The sequence below is a fragment of the Euphorbia lathyris genome, chromosome 1, assembly GCF_963576675.1.
Source record: "Euphorbia lathyris chromosome 1, ddEupLath1.1, whole genome shotgun sequence".
Taxonomy (NCBI): Eukaryota; Viridiplantae; Streptophyta; class Magnoliopsida; order Malpighiales; family Euphorbiaceae; genus Euphorbia; species Euphorbia lathyris.
The window spans coordinates 82,075,518-82,094,762 of NC_088910.1; the positions used below are offsets into that span (position 1 = coordinate 82,075,518).

Below are 19,245 nucleotides of genomic sequence, written 5' to 3' on the forward strand. Positions count from 1 at the left end.
ATAAAATAAAATGCATTAAAATAAACATAATGAAAATTAATAAAAAAAATAGGGAGAGCGTGGGATAAAGAAATGGAACAGAATGGGGGGAACGGGATGGGAGTCAGTACACGGTGGTCTATCAGGGTCTCTCTCTATCATTCTCTGGTCAATTATTTTAAATGAATTAATTTTATACACGAAATAAATAATAATAATGTTAAATTTTTTTACATAATCCGTACTCTGACAACGACCACTGAAGGATGGTGGCACATGCCTGCTGTCATTTCAGTACCAAACCGACGGCCCAGATCTTCCCGTACGGATTCTTCAACGTTCCAGATTCTATTTCCCCCTTTTCCTCTTTCAGTCACTCTTTCTATCTCCCTTTCTTTCTCTCTCTACTGCTACCAGGTCCAGTTTGGTCGGGTCCCTTATAAGAGATAGAATTGACTCTTTCTCTCTCTATCTTTCTCTTTCGTTCTCTCTTACCTTAAGCTAAAGTGAGGTTCAAAGCTGAAGCCACACTTTCTCTTTCATTCTCAATCGAAGATAGTGATAGTTTACTTTGTTTCCTTAGATTTTCTTTTCTTTCTCCTTTTTTACTTTCTTCTCTCTCTTTCCATGCCGATCTCCACTCTAACAGCATGCTACTCTATTTCCAGGCTTAATTTCTTGTGAAATCACTCAAGTAAATGATTTTGAACTAGCATAGCTGACGATCTCTTTGGATTTGGCTTTGATCTGATTTCCGAAATTTTGCTTTTTCTTTGAGTTTTATGTGCTTAGGGTTTTTGAGTTGAGAGTGTGCTTTTTCTCTTATTTCAAGTGTAGAGATGAGGGAATGTAAGGGTTTTTTGTTGGATTGGGAGTTGATTACTATTATTAGTACGGTAGCTGTGACTGACGGTTTTATATAGCTACTCTTTCTTTAACTTAAACAATTTATAATATATTATACAAATACAAAAAGAGCAACAACAAAAAAATAAAGTGGAAGATGAAGCTTTCAACATCTGGGTTGGGTCAGCAGGGTCATGAAGGTATTTATTTATTTATTTGTTTACCTTTTGTTTTTTTATCCATTGTTTTCTTATCCTCTGTTTATGATTTGTATCTGCCATTTTTGGCTACTTAGCAAATGCTTAATTCTTGAGCCCTATATGTATATGATTAACACTTATCCAATTAATCTAATGTTCTCTCTCTTTGTTTTCAATTTGTTTTTTAATTGGGTTTTTATTATATTGTATATCATGATTATACAGGGGAGAAGAAATGTTTGAATTCGGAGCTATGGCATGCCTGTGCTGGACCACTTGTGTCCCTACCAACTGTGGGAAGTCGAGTGGTCTACTTCCCTCAGGGGCATAGTGAGCAGGTATTCTTTCTTTAAATTTATCTTTATTATTATAGCTTCAAAATGATCACAACATGCAACACATTCAAGGTTCATTCAAATTTTGCTGACTTTGTAGGTTGCTGCCACTACAAATAAAGAAGTGGATGGGCACATACCCAATTATCCCAGCTTGTCGCCCCAGTTGATATGCCAACTCCACAATGTCACCATGCATGTGGGTATTATTTCTCTTTTTCTATCTGCAATTATTATGTATTCCCTTCTATTGCTTAATTTTGATCTTTTTAGTTCAGTTAATAAAGCTAACCTGAAAATTTAATAAAAAAATATGCTTGATATTTCAGGCAGATGTCGAAACGGATGAAGTGTATGCTCAGATGACTTTACAGCCTCTTACACCGGTAATTGTGCACCTGATTGTTTACAACTTGAATTATTATAGAATCGAATTAGAACTTGACAACATTTTTGGTTTTCCTATATATATTGTTTCAAAGTCATCTTTTGTTATCATTATACATACAGCAAGAGCAAAAGGATACATTTCTTCCCATGGAATTGGGAATGCCAAGCAAGCAGCCCACTAATTATTTTTGCAAGACATTAACTGCAAGTGATACTAGTACCCATGGAGGCTTCTCTGTCCCTCGTCGCGCTGCAGAGAAAGTTTTTCCTCCTCTGGTAATCTTTTCCTCGTGAGTCAGTCACCTGCCACTTGTTCAAGTATTTATTTAATGCTAACTTTGTCTATATATGTCTATTTGTCTGCAGGATTTCTCACAGCAGCCGCCAGCTCAGGAACTTATTGCAAGAGATCTGCATGATGTTGAATGGAAGTTTCGGCATATTTTTCGAGGTGTCTTTCTTCATCAGCAGTGTTCTGACACAAATATTCTTTTTGTATTTTCTGTTAATACGTCTTCATGTGCCATTCTATTACTTCATGTTGACCATATTAACTCTTTGGCATGATAAAGCTATCTGCATCTGATTCCAGTTAGTATTTCATACCATATTTGATGCAATTAATTGTGAACTATTTGAGCCCTTCTCAATCTGTCCCATTTTTTGCACATCCTGGAAGAACACTTCAATTTCTGTTTCAGGTTATCACATTCATATTATGTGTACGTGTTGAGGCTGTGTAGGCACATGCATAACTGTGTTATGTTCTTCCTTTGAATTATTTGTTGGTTAAGTTGTACCTTTTAACATGGCAACATTCTTTTCACGTAGGGAATAATTTAAGGATGGAAATATCTATAGTTTAGCCCCTGTACTAGGCAATAGCTATAACTTATAAGGAGTGGACTCTTTTGGCTCATGCACTTCTTTTTTCTTTACTAAATTCAGCCCCTCATAAAATTTTAATTTGTTTCAATTCATAAACTCTTAATTTCAGCTTAACATTTGCAAACATGTCTTTGTTCATTAGTTGATGGATTGAAACTGAAGGAGCGATGAAAGCATTAAAAAAATAAAAGAGTTAGATAACAGAATGATGAATTGAAGCATATAGTAGAAGATTACAATTATACTGTTATCCACCTTCATATACATCTAAGCAGTCATATTAAGTCCAGTTAGTTATATATATCATGCAAGGATTAATACAATATACACACATCTTGTGTGATAAAGTAATAACCATTATGGGCATAGAGGCAAATTGTCAATGATATCATTTTCAACCAATTAAGCGTAATCGTGTGTGGTAACAGAGTCTGTGTCAAATCTCAACTTTAGGAAAATGACAGCCACACTCTGTTCTGTTATATGATTATGTTATACTGAATAAAATAAATGCTGAAACACTTAAAAGTTTCAAAAGCCAACTAAAAACAATATATGAAAAATACAATGTGTATTTAGTTCAAATTAATTAATAGTATTTGAAATAGGAAATCTTACTCTATCATTATGTAATATTTGGTTGAAGTCACTTTTCACTCAAATAGTGTGTTTTTTTTTTTTTTTTTTTTTGTACTATCATTCAAAATATATGGTTTTACTTTTTAACTTTTAAGTTGCTGTAAATGTTCCTAATGCATCTTTGTATGTTTATCTATCAGTTCCTTGTTTTACAAAACAAGAATATTGACTTCTAATTCTAAATGGCCATAATGTGCATGCAGTGCAAGTAACAAGCATCATCCATGTTTATAACATAATTCTCTTATATAATTCTCATTATTTGGTTAGTAAATCAGTACATATTGTTGCTCCTTGGCATTCTTCGCCAAACAAAGATCTTTATTTCCTTCCACAATCACAAAAGGAGTGTGTTGGTGTTTCAGTACTTCAAGTTTTCAAGGAAAAATGTGTGTAGGAGTTTATGCTGTAGAGGATAGGTTTAAGTGGTGGAGATTTTTGTGAATTTCACAAACAATACCTGTAAAACAAAGACTAAAAAATTCTGAACCAGAGCTGTTAGTTGGTGTTTCAGTATTTCAAGGAAAAATGTTCGTAGGAGTTTATGCTGTAGAGGATAGGTTTAAGTGGTGGAGATTTTTGTGAACTTCACAAACAATACCTGTAAAACAAAGACTCAAATTCTGAACCAGAGCTGTTAGTTGGTGTTTCAGTTTTTCAAGTTTTCAAGCAAAAATGTTTGTAGGAGTTTATGCATAGCAGGATAGGTTTAAGTGGTGGATATTTTGTGAACTTCACAAACAATACCTGTAAAGCAAAGACTCAAAATTTCTGAACAAGAGCTGTCAGTTTGTGTTTCAGTATTTCAAGTTTCCAAGGAAAAATGTTTGTAGGAGTTTATGCTGTAGCAGGATAGGTTTTAAGTTGTGGTGATTTTGTGAACTTCACAAATAATACCTGTAAAACGAAGACTTGGAAATTCAGAACCAGAGCTGTTAGTTGAATTCCTACTGAGAGTAAAATAGGAAAGAATAAACCAATTCAGCGGGAAAAAACCAATATGAAGTCAAAGAAGGATGGATGCCTTGTGATGGAAATGTGTTAATTGTGCAAACTGTAATAGTTGACCCTTTAAATTGACTCCTTCTTGAAAATTGGCAAAACCACAAGTGATTGTGTGAGAAAGTATTGAAGCTTCACCTTTTCTGGCTTCTTTTTACTGTCTAATGGAATGAGGCATGGCAAAATATGGTTGATTTTGCATTATTGCCATTTGTTGTGTGTTGAGATAGTGTAGCCTTTGGAGATGCTTAAGGGCAGGATTTGGTTGAAGGATGCTTCTAATATTATTTATCAATTGACAGTTTTGATGTTGCCATGTGCTGTTTGTGATGTTCCTTGTGGTTTGACTTACTTTTGATTTACGACTTTGTATGTTGATCCTTTGTTTGTGGTATTTGGGGCATATGATCTTCTTAGCATTGTTCTGCTTTTAAATGATTTGGTTTCATTGATACATATTATTTAACAGGTATCCTAATGTGATGGATTTTTTAAAGTTTGGTTTCCAATGCTTTTCATGCAACTTGACCTAATTTATTCCTTGCTCATGTTGCAGGACAGCCCAAGCGACATCTGCTGACTACTGGTTGGAGTGTATTTGTTAGTGCCAAAAGACTGGTGGCTGGGGACTCCGTTCTTTTTATCTGGTATCTAACTTTTTACTTGTTTTTGTGAAGAAGCTTTTGGTCAATGCAATTAATCTGTTAATTGATGCCTTCAGGAATGAGAAGAACCAACTTCTTTTGGGAATTCGTCGGGCAACTCGACCACAAACTGTAATGCCATCATCTGTCTTATCTAGTGATAGTATGCACATTGGACTTCTTGCTGCTGCAGCTCATGCTGCTGCAACTAATAGCTGTTTTACAGTTTTCTATAACCCAAGGTGCCACATATGGATTCAAGTTCCTTTTCTATTGAAAATTCGACACTTTATCTAACTTATTTACATTTTGCAGGGCTAGTCCATCTGAGTTTGTTATACCACTTTCCAAATATGTCAAAGCTGTATTTCATACACGTGTTTCAGTTGGAATGCGATTCAGGATGCTCTTTGAGACTGAAGAATCAAGCGTCCGTAGGTATTATGGGGGTCAATAAATTGCTATGGTATTTATAGTTTATTCATCTGAGTACTTTTACCTAATTATCAGATATTGCATTCTTGTCATATAATTGTTTGTTGCTGTTTGTTCATTGTTATTATTGATGAATTCTTAAGAGATATTATGGAAACTAATATGTTGTTTCTGTGAAAAATCTATTGTGTACATGATGTGTTTATGTACCTCCAATCTGTCAATTTGGATATGTCTGGTCTTCAGTTCTGTGGAAGTGAACCAAATGATATGGAGGCAATAATGTAGTATCATGGTACTGAGGGTTAGTTGGGATGTGTAATTGTGTATTTATGCTACCTTTTGGGTCATTTTTTGGGGTATCAAGTTATGCTACCTTTTGGGTCATTATTTGCTAGTGCTGAAGCCAATGTAACAGATAGAAATCGATGGATGCTTTGCTTGACTACTGTCATGTGATTTAGATTGATGTTAGCCCTATTTGAAATGGGTTGTTTTTGGTGCTATTGCTGAAGCCAATGTAATAGATAGAAATCGATGGATGCTTTGCTTGACTGCTGTCATGTGATTTAGATTGATACTAGCCCGATTTGAAATGGCTTGTTTTTGGTGCTATGAACTGCTGCCTGAAGATTCCTCATTCTTTTGCACTATATGCATATGTACAATCCCATTTATCATATAGCTTCGGATGGACAGGTACATGGGTACAATAACCGGCATAAGTGATCTAGATCCTGTTCGTTGGCCGAATTCTCATTGGCGCTCTGTTAAGGTAACTACTCAATCTTTATGCTTTGTCTCAATAAATAATGTCCCTGTTTATGACATATATATATATTGGGTGCATGGTTCTCCTTTTCTCATTGGCACTCCTACAATACATATTGGGTGCGTGGTTCTTCTTTTCTGTGCTCTCTTTGTTTTCTTGAGTAATGTGCATGTGCTCCTTAATTTCAATATGCAAAATTGCTTATTGAAAGGGGCAGCTGGCTGGAAGGGGGAAAGGAGGATGGAGGGGTTAATTAACCATAAATTGCATTTTAGAACTTTTATTATCCCCCTTTTTGCTTATCTGTGATGCATGGTCTCAAATATTTGGGAAGGTAATCTCCTTCCACATTCTCTTATAAAACTCTCATGTTTAGTGCCCTTGAGAAATTGTGGTCGTCTATGATGTGCAGCACACATATTGTGGTTTCACTCAAACATAAATATTAAATACCAGGTCATGTGCCTGACATAGGATCATGTTGCTTGTGAACTTATATTTCACACTAGCTAATGACAGTAATGATGGTTTAGAATCGATAGTAACCGGGTTTTCAACTGTTTTGATTCTTTGATTTTCTTACCTTACCTCGATTCTGTTTTTTAATTTTATCTCATGACTACTACTGGCTCACAAAATTTAAAGTGCACTATACAGTTTTCAAGGTTCAAAAGATTCTCAAATTCTTGTCAGTTTGTTTAGGACTTCAGAAGTTCTTGTTTGGCCGCAATCTGTTTGTGCTAACCTGTAAGAATTTTCAAGTTTATTTTGCTGTTTCTGTTTTCATCTCTTCTCTGTATGTATGTACACCAGGGGCTATTTTAATGACTGAGAGGTTCTACTTTTCGTACCAGGCAGCATGTGACTTTGCCTATTATTCTAAGTTACTGTTTTTTCCACAATATTCAATTTTGCATTTAGGTTGGCTGGGATGAGTCAACAGCAGGTGAGAGGCAGCCTAGGGTATCATTATGGGAGATTGAGCCGTTGACAACTTTCCCAATGTATCCATCACTTTTTCCTCTAAGACTCAGACGACCTTGGCATCCTGGCCCCCCATCCTTACATGGTATCTATTCTTTGAACTTTTGTAAGCTATTTGCTGTCTTTGACTTTGTTTTGGAAGGCTTAACTTAGTTAAGAATTTGAAAGTCATGCTCAGTATGCTTCTAAAAGGGAAACACAGTTATCTATAAAGAAATAAAGGGCATACAGTGGTGACAAGAAAGAATGTGACCGATATGCCATAACTTCAGAAATACTTTACTGTCTTTTGATTGTATAATGATCTGTCAAACTTACTCTGAAGTCGGCTCTTTAAAGTAATTGTGATGCTGTCATGGACTTGGAATACCTTTATAAATTACTCGATGTTACCTTCATTGTGGTCCAATGCATCCAAGCTTTCAAATGGGTTTCAGTAAGTGTTTTTGTACATGATTAAAGTCTATTACACCTTGAGTTTATTTATTTAATTTTCTGTTTTATAAATTATATCTGTAAATCACTTGCCGCTATATTTTCTTGAGTTCTGGGGGAGAATCCTTTCCCTTACAGTACTCTAGGGACGGTTGTATATGTATGTTGGATTGTTTTGAAGGATACCTCATCCTCGTAGTATTAGTCAAACTTGGATTTCATCCAACCTTGTTGCACTTGGACATTGGAGTGAAACTCTTAGTGTCCTTTTTATGGTTCTAAATCTTGTTAAAATGCATTAAATTTTTCAGTCAGTTGACTTGAAATTACTCATGATAGGTGGAACAAACTGCAAGTTTGCTGAATTATATTGGTCTCGGACAATTTTTTTTTTTTTTTTTTTATATAAAAGAATGAAAAGTAAGAATTTGAAAATAAATTGCCAGCATAAAAATAATAACAAAATCCTGCAGATGTAAATTGTATCTAGTTATTATATAAACTGTTATAATTCATAAGGGTTTGATTGGTTCTAGATATTTAGATTTTCCCTCGGTAGAAAGTTGGATGCCTCTCAAATCTGGTCAATATGCAAAAATATGGCCTACCAAGTTTGTTCGCATATTAATGCATTAGTTAAATATTCCCTCCCTCCCTTCCAAAATAGAGACCTTTTAGGAGGATGCACAATAGAATTAAGAAATGTAATTAATTGGTTTAATACTTTAACTAAACTACTTTGTTACCCTTATATTAATTGCATCCTATGATACATGGACTCGGAAAAAATGGCGAAATACCGGTGTCGACACGACACGACACGGATCCGGGTACGAAATCCGTGTCGGATTCGTGAGGGAACACTCAGATACGGCAAGCTCCATCTCCGGCGAAAGCTGAGGAAGAAGGTGAAGGTCTGCCGCCCCGCCGTCAACTGTATCTTCTTCTTTGTTGAGATCGTTTCAACGAAGAAGAAGAAGGTGCCCAGCCCTAATGGGCTGGGCACCATTTAAAAAAAATAAATTGGGCCCAGACTCGTTTAATCTAACTGGGCCCAGTTTTTTAATTAGTTCAGCCTGTTACTACATGTTGGCTGTTTTAAGTAAATAATGTTGCAATTATTTCAAAAAAAAGTAAATAATGTTGCAAGGAATTAAGTTTTATCTGTTGATTGAACTTTTAATTTTTAATTAATATAGTTGATGAATGTTTTAAATTTTGGGGTTTTTTTGAAATTTATATATATATATATATAAATATATAAAAAAAATCATTCCCGTATCCCCGTACCCGTGTCCAAATTTAGGACAGAGTCCCCGTGTCCAAAAAATTTTAACTTGCTGTACCGGATACTTGGATCCGCACCCGTGTCGGACACTCGTATCCGAGTCCATGTAACATAGATTGCATCACTCATTAATAAATCACATATATGAAGGTAACTTAAATAAAGCGCAATTAGTGTGCATAGATTAAATCAAAACATCATGTATTATACAACAACAACAACAACAACAAAGCCTTAGTCCCGAAATGATTCGGGGTCGGCTAACATGAACCATCATATAAAACCGTGAAAATCAAGTCGTGTCAGCGACACAGATTCGCTCCCTCCACTCCGTCCTATCCACTACCATATTTTCCTCAATTCCCAATAAACTCATATCACTCCCGATCACCCTCCTCCAAGTTTGCTTAGGTCTTCCCCTACCCCTCACCACTACATCCCTTTGCCACTCTTCGGTTCTCCTAACCGGCGCATCAAGCGCTCTACGTCTCACATGGCCAAACCACCTTAGTCGGTTTTCTCTCATTTTATTCTCAATAGATGTAACCCACAGAACTCTGTTTCTTCATTTTAATTTCTACTGTGTATTTGATCTCTGTTTTCATCCAAAATTGTTGAATTGTATTTATCCAATATTGTCCTGGTCTAGAGGTGAATTTAGTCGTCTTCATAGTCATGGCCGGGTAAAAGCTCCATTTCATGGAAGTCTAAACCTTTTTCCTTGAATTTCTAAATGTTTTCTTCAAGACAAGATTTAAGGAGAAATCGATTTTAGGATTGTATCGTGGAGGAAGGTTTCAAAACCAATGTTAGTTATTTTGTGTTGGCCTCTAGCTGTTTGTCTTTCATGAATGCTTTTATAGGAGATGGAAAGCAACCAGGCCATTTTCTTAGGAGCTTCTTTGGTGATCTATCTTCTGTAGTCTTGTACACTTGCACGTGCAGATGAATTCTGGCAATGGTCGCAAGATTTAGTTAAGGGATTGAGTTTGTTTTCTGGTTAGTTTGTTAAGGGCTCGTTTAGAGAAGCATTCTTTTATCTCTTTTAGAATTTTTTTTGCTGGAAAATACTGCTTGCTTTTGTTTCATTTCTTTCAGAATAAATAGGAGTACATAAGAGTTACTTCCTACAATAACTTAACTGCCTTCCTGTAGAAACTTCTCTGGATAGGGATGGACTTAACTGACAAATAATTGCCATCTGTCTTGAGGTAAGCAGTAAACTAAAACACAAATATCACATAGCAAAATTACACAAATAATAGACCACAGGTACATCAATAACAAGCACATAACATGTATAACGCATATCAAATTCCTCTCTCTCTCTCTTCAATTGACCTGAGCAGCTTCTGGGAAAGTAAATGTTTGTTCGATCCCTGGCTCTGCAAAGTCTGGTTGAAAAAGCAATCAGCACACAGTGCCAAATGGACGCCATATATTTAATTGAATCAGCAACACTGAGATTCATACAAGGCCAACAATGGAGATCCACTATAGCGATTTATATGGTTTTGGAGATTGAACCTTTTCCTTCCATAACAAAGACTGTCTTCTTATTCTAGCCATCTAGGGCCAAATCACACTTGCATAGTCGACCATTATATGTTTTTGTGGTAATGCGTGCATATTTTGTAGTTTAATTGCCATAATGCAATATTTGAATATTTCTAACTGAAACCACTCTTTTAGGGACCTGGATCTCTAGGCAAACTATGCCAAGAATTAATGCATTTGTTCAATTAGAAATTAAAATTTTGTAAATTTATTATGATGGTATTTAGTCAGCTTATTGAAATTTAATATGAAAGGGAAGTAGATTACCATAATCTAGACACGTTGTCTGTCATATTTGTAAATTCTAATCAAAATATTCAACTCTTTGAGATGGTATTATCTCATATTGGCAGTTACGCTGTGTTTCTTTCCTTCAAAATAGCTTGTTTTTAGAAGACATTTTCTGACAAAAAATAGTTTACAAGAAAAGAAGTTAATTTGTGCTGGTTAAACTATAAAACATGATTAGTGGCTTAAATATATATGGGAAAGTGTCAGTTTTCTTAAAACAAGATATCGGCATGTGGTCAATTGTGTTGGCCAAGGATGATTGGCAGTAGTTGAAAGATAATTTTTTTTTGTGTGTGCAATTATTTTATAAGTTTGGTGTTTCTGTTAAAGTTTATACAGGTCAAAAAAATGAAGTCCCTTGAATATAGTGCAAGCTAGTACAACATTATGTTGATTTTTTTTTAGTGCACAAGACTTGGAATTTCTTTTAATTGGTATTTATATAGAATCAACAATATTGATTAAATAGGAATTTCTGCTGCTTTTCTCATCTCTTTTGCTTTAACTTCCCGACTTTCAAAGAGTGAGAAACATATAATTTCCAGAAGTACTGGGTCTAAATTAGAGTTTAAAAGCATATTTTAAGAAACTTCAATAGTTTTAAATTCCGTGGCTATCAGGGTTTGTGCTATGTATGCAGTTTGGAGTTCTATTGTTTAAAATCTTGTAGAATTATTGGTTTGAACACTTTTTTTATGGCTACAATTTTTTTTCCGAATTTCTGGCGAGTCTATGGAAGCCAGAAGTTTTTATGGGTTCAAGGAGTTTGTTTTCTTATTCCATCAGCTTATCTTAAAAACTCTCTTTAGAAGTTATGCAAAAATATCTATAGTTTTTGGTAACTTATTTTTTATGATAATATTGTTTTGAGTAATTAGTTTCTGTCAAGGTATGTTGATCTAGATAGGTTTTATCTTTTCCTTGTTCTTAACACTCTTACTTCCTTGTCCATTCTATCAAGTGTTCTGCACACTGTTTGTATCACTAAGGAGAGCAGATGAACTTCTGCATAAATAATAATTTCAATAGAATGTTGGGGTATTGCTGAGCTTCTTTAATACACTTGTTTTTTTTAAAATGCAGTTCGATTGCGATAACTTTCAAAACATGGCCTGCGTTTTTTGATAGTTTAAGACTTACTAATGTCTTTTTGTTAAGTTAAAAAGTTATAATTTGTATCTTTGCAGTTGAGCAGGGAAGGGAATTATGTTTTACTAGTTCATCTGCAAAATACCCCCATTTATATTGTGCTTTATTCCCCAATGACCCTTTCCTTTTAGGCTTCATTTTTCTGAATCTCATCCTTCTGCAGACAACAGAGATGAAGCTGGTAATGGCTTAATGTGGCTAAGGAATGGAAATGGCGAGCAAGGTCTTCACTCATTGAATTTTCAAGCTGTTAATATGTTTCCATGGACCCAGCAGAGAATAGATCCAGCATTGCTAGGAAATGATCAGAACCAGTGGTACCAAGCTATGTTGGCATCAGGTTTACAGAATGTGGGAAATGGAGATCCCTTGAGGCAACAATTTATGCAGTTTCAGCAGCAGCCTTTTCAATATGTTCAACAGCCAAGCAGCCATTATCCGCTGTTGCAGCTACAGCAGCAACACCAAGCAATTCAACAATCAACCTCTCATAATCTTCTTCAGTCGCAGAATCAGATTTCAAGTGAGGGCTTGCCCCGGCATCTTCTGCAGCAGCAACTCAGCAACCAGCCTGATGATCAGGCACACCAACAGCATCACAACTATCATGATGCACTTCAGATGCAAGGTGAACAACTCCAGAGACAGCAGTCAAATGTGCCTTCTCCATCATTTTCAAAAACAGATTTCATGGATTCAAGCAACAAATTCTCAGCATCAAGCACTCCTATGCAAAACATGCTTGGATCTTTATGTGCTGAGGGAAGTGGGAATCTTTTGGACTTCACCAGGACTGGTCAATCTACATTAGGTACTTTAACTGAGCAGTTGCCCCAACAGTCTTGGGCCTCAAAGTATGCACATTCTCAGATCAATGCTTTTACCAACTCATCACTCCCACGGTCATATCCTGAGAAAGATCATGCTGTGGAGCAAGAACATAGCAACTTGGATGGTCAGAATGCTACTAGTTTTGGTGTGAACATTGATTCATCTGGACTGTTACTTCCTACCACAGTGCCAAGATTTGCCACTCATTCAGTTGATGGTGATGTGTCATCCATGCCATTGGGGGATTCTGGTTTCCAGAATTCTATGTACAGTGGTATGCAAGATTCTTCTGAATTGTTGCATGGTGCCGGGCAAGTCGACACTCCAACCATGAACCGAACATTTGTGAAGGTATAATCCGAGAGCATTTGATTGATGATATAATACCTTTCATTAGTCTAATTTTATAGGTATGCGCTCTCTTTTTACTTCAGGTTTATAAATCTGGATCTGTTGGGCGCTCACTGGACATCTCCCGGTTCAGCAGCTATCACGAGCTGCGAGAGGAACTGGCTCAGATGTTTGGCATAGAGGGAAAGCTAGAAAACCCTCATAGATCAGGCTGGCAGCTTGTATTCGTCGACAGGGAGAATGATGTGCTTCTCCTTGGAGACGACCCATGGGAGTGAGTACTCTATCCTAAGTTTTCTTTTCTAATAAAATCATGGACAGTTGATACTGTTTTTCTTTGTTATAGTGATATGGGGTTAATTTTCATATGCAGGGCTTTCGTGAATAATGTTTGGTATATCAAGATACTTTCGCCAGAGGATGTGCAAAAGATGGGTGAGCAGGGGGTGGATTCCTTCAGCCCAAATGTGGGATGAAGGATCAAGCAGTGGTGGTGCCCTCCAGCTCACGGTTTCAGATATGACTTCCTTCCACGCATTTCATGAATTCTCTCTCTAGGTTAAGATGAAATTTATGGAGTTTTATTCCCTAATGTGTGCACGATTTCTGTTGAAAATTTATTATATACGACCTGTTTTGGGTAGACTAATTATGAATATTGTCGTGGATAAAATACATGTAAGTTGAACACGGCATTTAATTTTTTTAAAATTGTCAGAATATTTTAGCATAAGTTGGTATGTGTGAGGTATCATAACACTGTTCCTTTTGCTTCATTTAGTATCATGATGCATCCATTAGTTTTACATTGAAAGACTTAGGCTCTTTGTTTCTAATTTCGAAGAATGTGGAAAACAGAAAGTAGTGCTAATATTCAACTCATCTTACCTTCTTAAGAACTAGATACCATCATAGTACAAGAAATTTATTGAAACTACTTGGAAGTTATACATAGGAAAAACACAATTTTAAGTTCCTCAAGTATGTGCATTTATTGTATTGAGTTCCCCCAGCTTTAATTTATTTTATCAACTCTTTAATTACTACGCATTTTTGCTAGACTTTTTCAAATCTATTTTTTTTTTTTTTTTAATTTCAAATTGCTTTTAGCTATTTAACAAGCATTTATTTATATTAAAAATAGTTTTCAATTATAAAATTTAAAGGGCATAGTAAAATGAAAGAGGTTTGCATTTCAATTCCCTTGCTATAATATTTTTTGGGTTAATTTCAAAAAAATTCATGTGACTTTTCAGTCACGCGACAACAACATTTACTGTTGCGCTAAGGCTCGCCCTCCAACATCTTTATTTTTTTCCCATTTTTTCAAATTCAAGAAAAACAGAATGGAATTTTAGAATTTCAAAAATTATGGAAATTTCAGAATTCTAGAAAAAAAATAAAGAAAAGAGAAAGAAGCTGGCTTTCAAAGTCTTTTTTTTTTTCAAAAATACCCATGCCACTTCAACAATAGTATTAAAGATTTGCTATGATCATGTTAAAGGTGCAAAGTGTAAGGGGCGGGGGGAGTTTGGCCATAGGTAAACTCAACCTTCCTGGTTTATGGATCTCCGCCACCTCTGGGTCAGTAGTCGGTACTGACTTAAGTGATCCATCCTAGTCTACTAGAGACTAGGAGAGTCGGGCATACGTCCTACGTGAAGGGAGGCGGATGTCTTCATAAAGTGGGAACTCTATCGACATTGTGGGCGGATGAAGCCCACAGTGCGAGCCCATTCTAGGGCGAGGTTTAACCACAGGGAGATCCTCCAGGACGGAATACTGACAAATGCATTGACAAGACCTTTCGGTAGGAGTTGGCTGGCCGAGACTTGGGGAAAGTCGAGACGTCATACGGGGTTTTGGCTTGGCCTAGAGTTGCCCCCGTGACACAAAGCACATGGTTTGTTTTGGGAAAAAAAACCACGGATACTGATCTGCTAAAATTTGAAATCATAGAGTTTTTTTTTTAAAAATTAATCCATTTTTATATATTAATGGGGAAAATTACAAAACTGGGTCAAATGAGAGGTCCATTTACATATTTAACCCATTTACTAATTCTACTACATATCTAGACTGATTTTGTGTGACTTTCCAAAAATACCCTCAATATTTACGCGGGGCTCGCCCCATCCCGTCTGACTTCGCATATTCACCCATATGCAAAGCCTGCGAAGTTAATGTTTGGATTTACTTAATGAATTTAGTTCGCATATGCGAAGCCTGCGAAGCTGAAGTTTGTTTTGCTTGATGAATTTAGTTCGCATATGCGAATGCTGGATATGATTTGAAGCTAATATGCGAAGTGGTATATAACAAAAAATGGCAAACAACAACGGATTCGAACATTAAAATCATAACATTATCAAAATTTACAACAAGATTGCCACAATAACAACATTCAAATCATAACTGTTGGTCCCTTATAACGTTAAGTATAGTTCCAAGGGGAGGTTAGGAACTATTTAAACTTTTTCTTAATTTAGGGCAGACTTCTTTTCTTAGGAGAAAAGGTTTTAACAGCGGCGCTGAGTAAACAGTAAGATACTGGCTTAGTCAACTGGTGACTAGGTCAGTTTCTTAACTTGAGTCAGGAGATAGCACTTAGAGTCTATTCCTGAGCTCAGATGTTTGATGCGCACAACTCAGCTTGACCTCTTTACTTGGTCAGTTTTTGGTTATTTAAGCAAGCAATACATATAAGGAGTTTAAGGTAAGAAATGCGTTACTCAGCAGATTTATCCAGGTTCGGCTTCTAAGCCTACGTCCTGTCCCCGGAACACGTTCCGAGTTTTCGAATCCTCTACTGAGCTCTTTAAAGGTAGAGCCTCAAACCTTTTACAATCTTAGCAACTGAGTATAACAAGAGTACCTTCCTCTATACCTCTACTCAATCCTAATCTCTCGCTGAGTACTATAACCGAGTACTCAGCCTCTCCTTTCTAATATCTAGAAATGATAAGTGTTTGTCCTAAACAATGATTGCTAAGACACCTTTGATGATTGAATAATCACTCTAGACTTTTACACAAAAGATATGAAATTTAGTGTAAGATTGCTTTGCTTTTTGCTTGCAGAACTTGCGTAGAAATTTGGTCAGCGTAATGGCTTGATCAAGTTCTGTATTGAATGAAGCTTCCGATGGCACTATTTATAGAGACGTCTTGGGCATCGGTCATTTCGAATTTCGAAATAACCGTTGGAGGGAAACGGTTTCCTGTCGTTGTCATCCTGACTTGCTCAGAGCTCTCGGCCAATCAGATTTGAGTATCTTCTGTCCTCGGTCAGCTTTTGGTCAGCTCGGCAGAATGTCTCTCCTTTTATGGTAAAGTCAATTGGACAGCATACTGTGTTGTCTGAACTTTACCCAAAGTGGAAACACTTTGTCTGGAAGTTTTCCTTAGCCAGCTGCTGTCTTGTACGCTTTGTCGAATCAACTCAGCAGCTTCGTTCCGAAGTTGTTTCCTGAAGGTCTTCTAGATCCTTCTTACACTGAGTTGCGTTTTGTCCATAACGACAACGTTTTGACATACGCGGGCTGAGTTGTCTTGAACCGTTTGACTTGGGCTTTGACTCTTGTATTGGGCTTGGGCCTTTTAATCCTTATGTCTTATAAGCAATTAACTCAACATTGAACAAACACATTAGTAGAATAAATCAAAGCATTTAAACTTAGTGTGTTTAGAATATGTTTTTAATTATACTTAAACAATTTTGTCAAATCAAAATTATGTGGAAAGGTGTTTCAACAATAACATTATCAAAATTTACAACAAGATTGCCACAATGAACTCTACTAACTAATCATTTCAAAGTGAACCTAACTAATTCGGTACCAATTTTGAAGCGGATGAGTAATCTTGGTGTGCACCATGGGACACATCCATCCCAAAAGGTCTGGACTTCCAGACCTTTTGGGATGGACGTGTCACACGGTGCACACCAAGATTACTCATCCGATTCAAGATTGGCACCAGATTAAGTTAGGTCCACTTTGAAGATTGGCACCATGGGATGGACGTGTCCCATGGTGCACCCCGAGATTGACACAACCTCTCCCAACGAATCATTTCAGGAGTGAATGTGTCAATCTTGGGGAAGTTCATCCCTATACAGGAAGGAAAATCATCTCCCCTGCAGCCCAGTACGTCGCCTTCCAGAAAGGGATGTTACGTATTCAACCATCTACAGAAAAAATTAATCGTGTTAGGCAGGGAAAAAGATGATTTTTGCTTCGCGAAATGAAAATTAGCGAAGCATGCGAATGTAAATGTGCAGGGGAAGAGGTGATTTTACTTCGCATATCGATTTTTTTGCGAAGTCTGCGAGGTCTGAAACGTGAGGATCTATTTGCAGACTTCGCGAACTAATCGATTCGCGAGGTAGATCCATACGTTTCAGACTCTTTCTCTTCGCAGATCTTCGTGAAATCATCAATTCACGAAGTAGATCATCACTTTCCAGGCTCGTTCTCTTTGCAAAGCTTAGCGAAACCATCGATTGCGAAGTGAATTCATGAAAAAACGCAGAAAAAAAACAGATACTTACATTTTTCGCCCCTTTCACCCCCAAAAGCGACAATAACAATATGATAACATGGGAAGAACGAAGGAAATAACGTAGAAAAACCATTTCTTTGATGGTAACAAGAAGAAAGAAACCAAGCAACGAACAGGAAGATGAAAAACCATTTACTCGTTTTCTAGGGTTGGGAAGTTGCAGAATCAAGAGATGAAGAGATGAAAAAGAGAAATTCATTGTGATTTTGACTAAATGGTGCAGATTTCGTGCAATTTAAAGGAAGAAAGGAAGATCAAAAGTCTTGAAATCATTAATGCAGGAGCAACTTTTCGCATAACCAAGGAGATGGGGGGAGCGGCGATTCGCGAGTGGTGGAAGTGGGAAGGTTAGGGATATTTTTGGAAAGTCACACAAAATCAGTCTAGATATGTAGTAGAATTAGTAAATGGGTTAAATATGTAAATGGGCCTCCCATTTGACCCAGTTTTGTAATTTTCCCTATATTAATGTGGGGGAGAACTAAATCACTCAATCAAGATAAATGGTTCACATTTAAGCCTGTAAGTTTGAGAAGTTTTATCTGATTTTTAGAAGTATATTGTAACCTCAAATAGATGGGTAATATTGACTGGACTAAGTCGATTTTGACAACCTTTCCTTGAATTAAAATCTCTTGCTTAAATTATTAGCTATAAGTTTCAAGAATTTGATTCTTCGTATATAATATTAAAGAATGGTTATAGTTAATATGGATTGGTTAAAGTGGACTGCTATATACCACAAAGGTTATACTTTCCACCGCACCCTTTCGACATTTATGCCCTCCTCACAATTTCAAACCAAAAAAACTCTCAAATCCTCTCTAGCTTTTTTAGTTTTTAAAAAAACCCGACCTAAAACGACATGCCGCCAAAGGAAGGAAGGGGAAAAGGCTTCATGAATGTTCCGTTAAGATTTTTTTTTAAATTTATCCGAAATCACGGGTTCCGCCTCCGCAATCGAAGGTGGAACCCATTTTTTTTGCACTAAACGGAATCCCGATGCTGTTGCCACCACGGGCGGAACGGACGAAATGTTCGTTCGCCCGTGGTGGCAACGACATCGGCCATGCTTTCCACTGTAAGGTGGAAAGCATGGCGCACTCATTCCACCATTAGGTGGAACGAGTGCCGCATCCGTTTGGCCTTACGGCCAAACGGAGCGCCGCAACCGTTTGGCCACTGGGCCAAACGTTTGCGGCGCCCAGGTCGGCCCTGGGGCCGACCCGAACGCCGCAACCGTTCGGCCCAATGGCCAAACGGTTGCGGCGCTCCGTTTAGGCCAAATGGGCCCCGATTTTTTTTTTAAAAATAAATTAATTCGGGCCGCCCGTTGGCAAGCCCGAATTATTAAAAAAACTGAAATTACGAGAAGATGTAACGATTGGTTAATTGAGTTAGGACTTAAATGAATGAATTAATGAATTCATATGTCCTAAATTGATTAACTTACATTTGTGGAGGGCTGGATTGGAGGTTTGTGAGCAAGCACGAGGTGTCACTCAAGTAAGACAAAGTATGCCTCTTTGTTTTAACAATGATTGATACAACTCATTTATCCTCATTTCCAGCCACAATTTCGACCAAAACTTCAGCAAACCTTCCTTTGATATACCCTAACATCCTCCAAACAAAACTCTTCCAATTTCTTCCATTTTCAAGCCAAA

At 36.9% G+C, this 19,245-nt stretch overlaps 1 protein-coding gene across 1 annotated transcript; it reads left to right on the forward strand.

The window, feature by feature from the left end:
• The first annotated feature begins 388 nt into the window (after positions 1–388).
• Positions 389–13,830, forward strand: LOC136203499 (auxin response factor 8). The gene is made up of 14 exons (XM_065994665.1): positions 389–1,025; positions 1,251–1,363; positions 1,461–1,559; positions 1,690–1,746; positions 1,871–2,026; positions 2,117–2,201; positions 4,836–4,926; positions 5,001–5,165; positions 5,239–5,361; positions 6,058–6,133; positions 7,052–7,199; positions 11,998–13,016; positions 13,100–13,290; positions 13,390–13,830. Exons 1-14 carry the CDS (start codon positions 983–985, stop codon positions 13,490–13,492), a joined length of 2,469 nt encoding a protein of 822 aa, XP_065850737.1. The 5' UTR covers positions 389–982; the 3' UTR covers positions 13,493–13,830.
• The last annotated feature ends 5,415 nt before the right edge of the window (positions 13,831–19,245 follow it).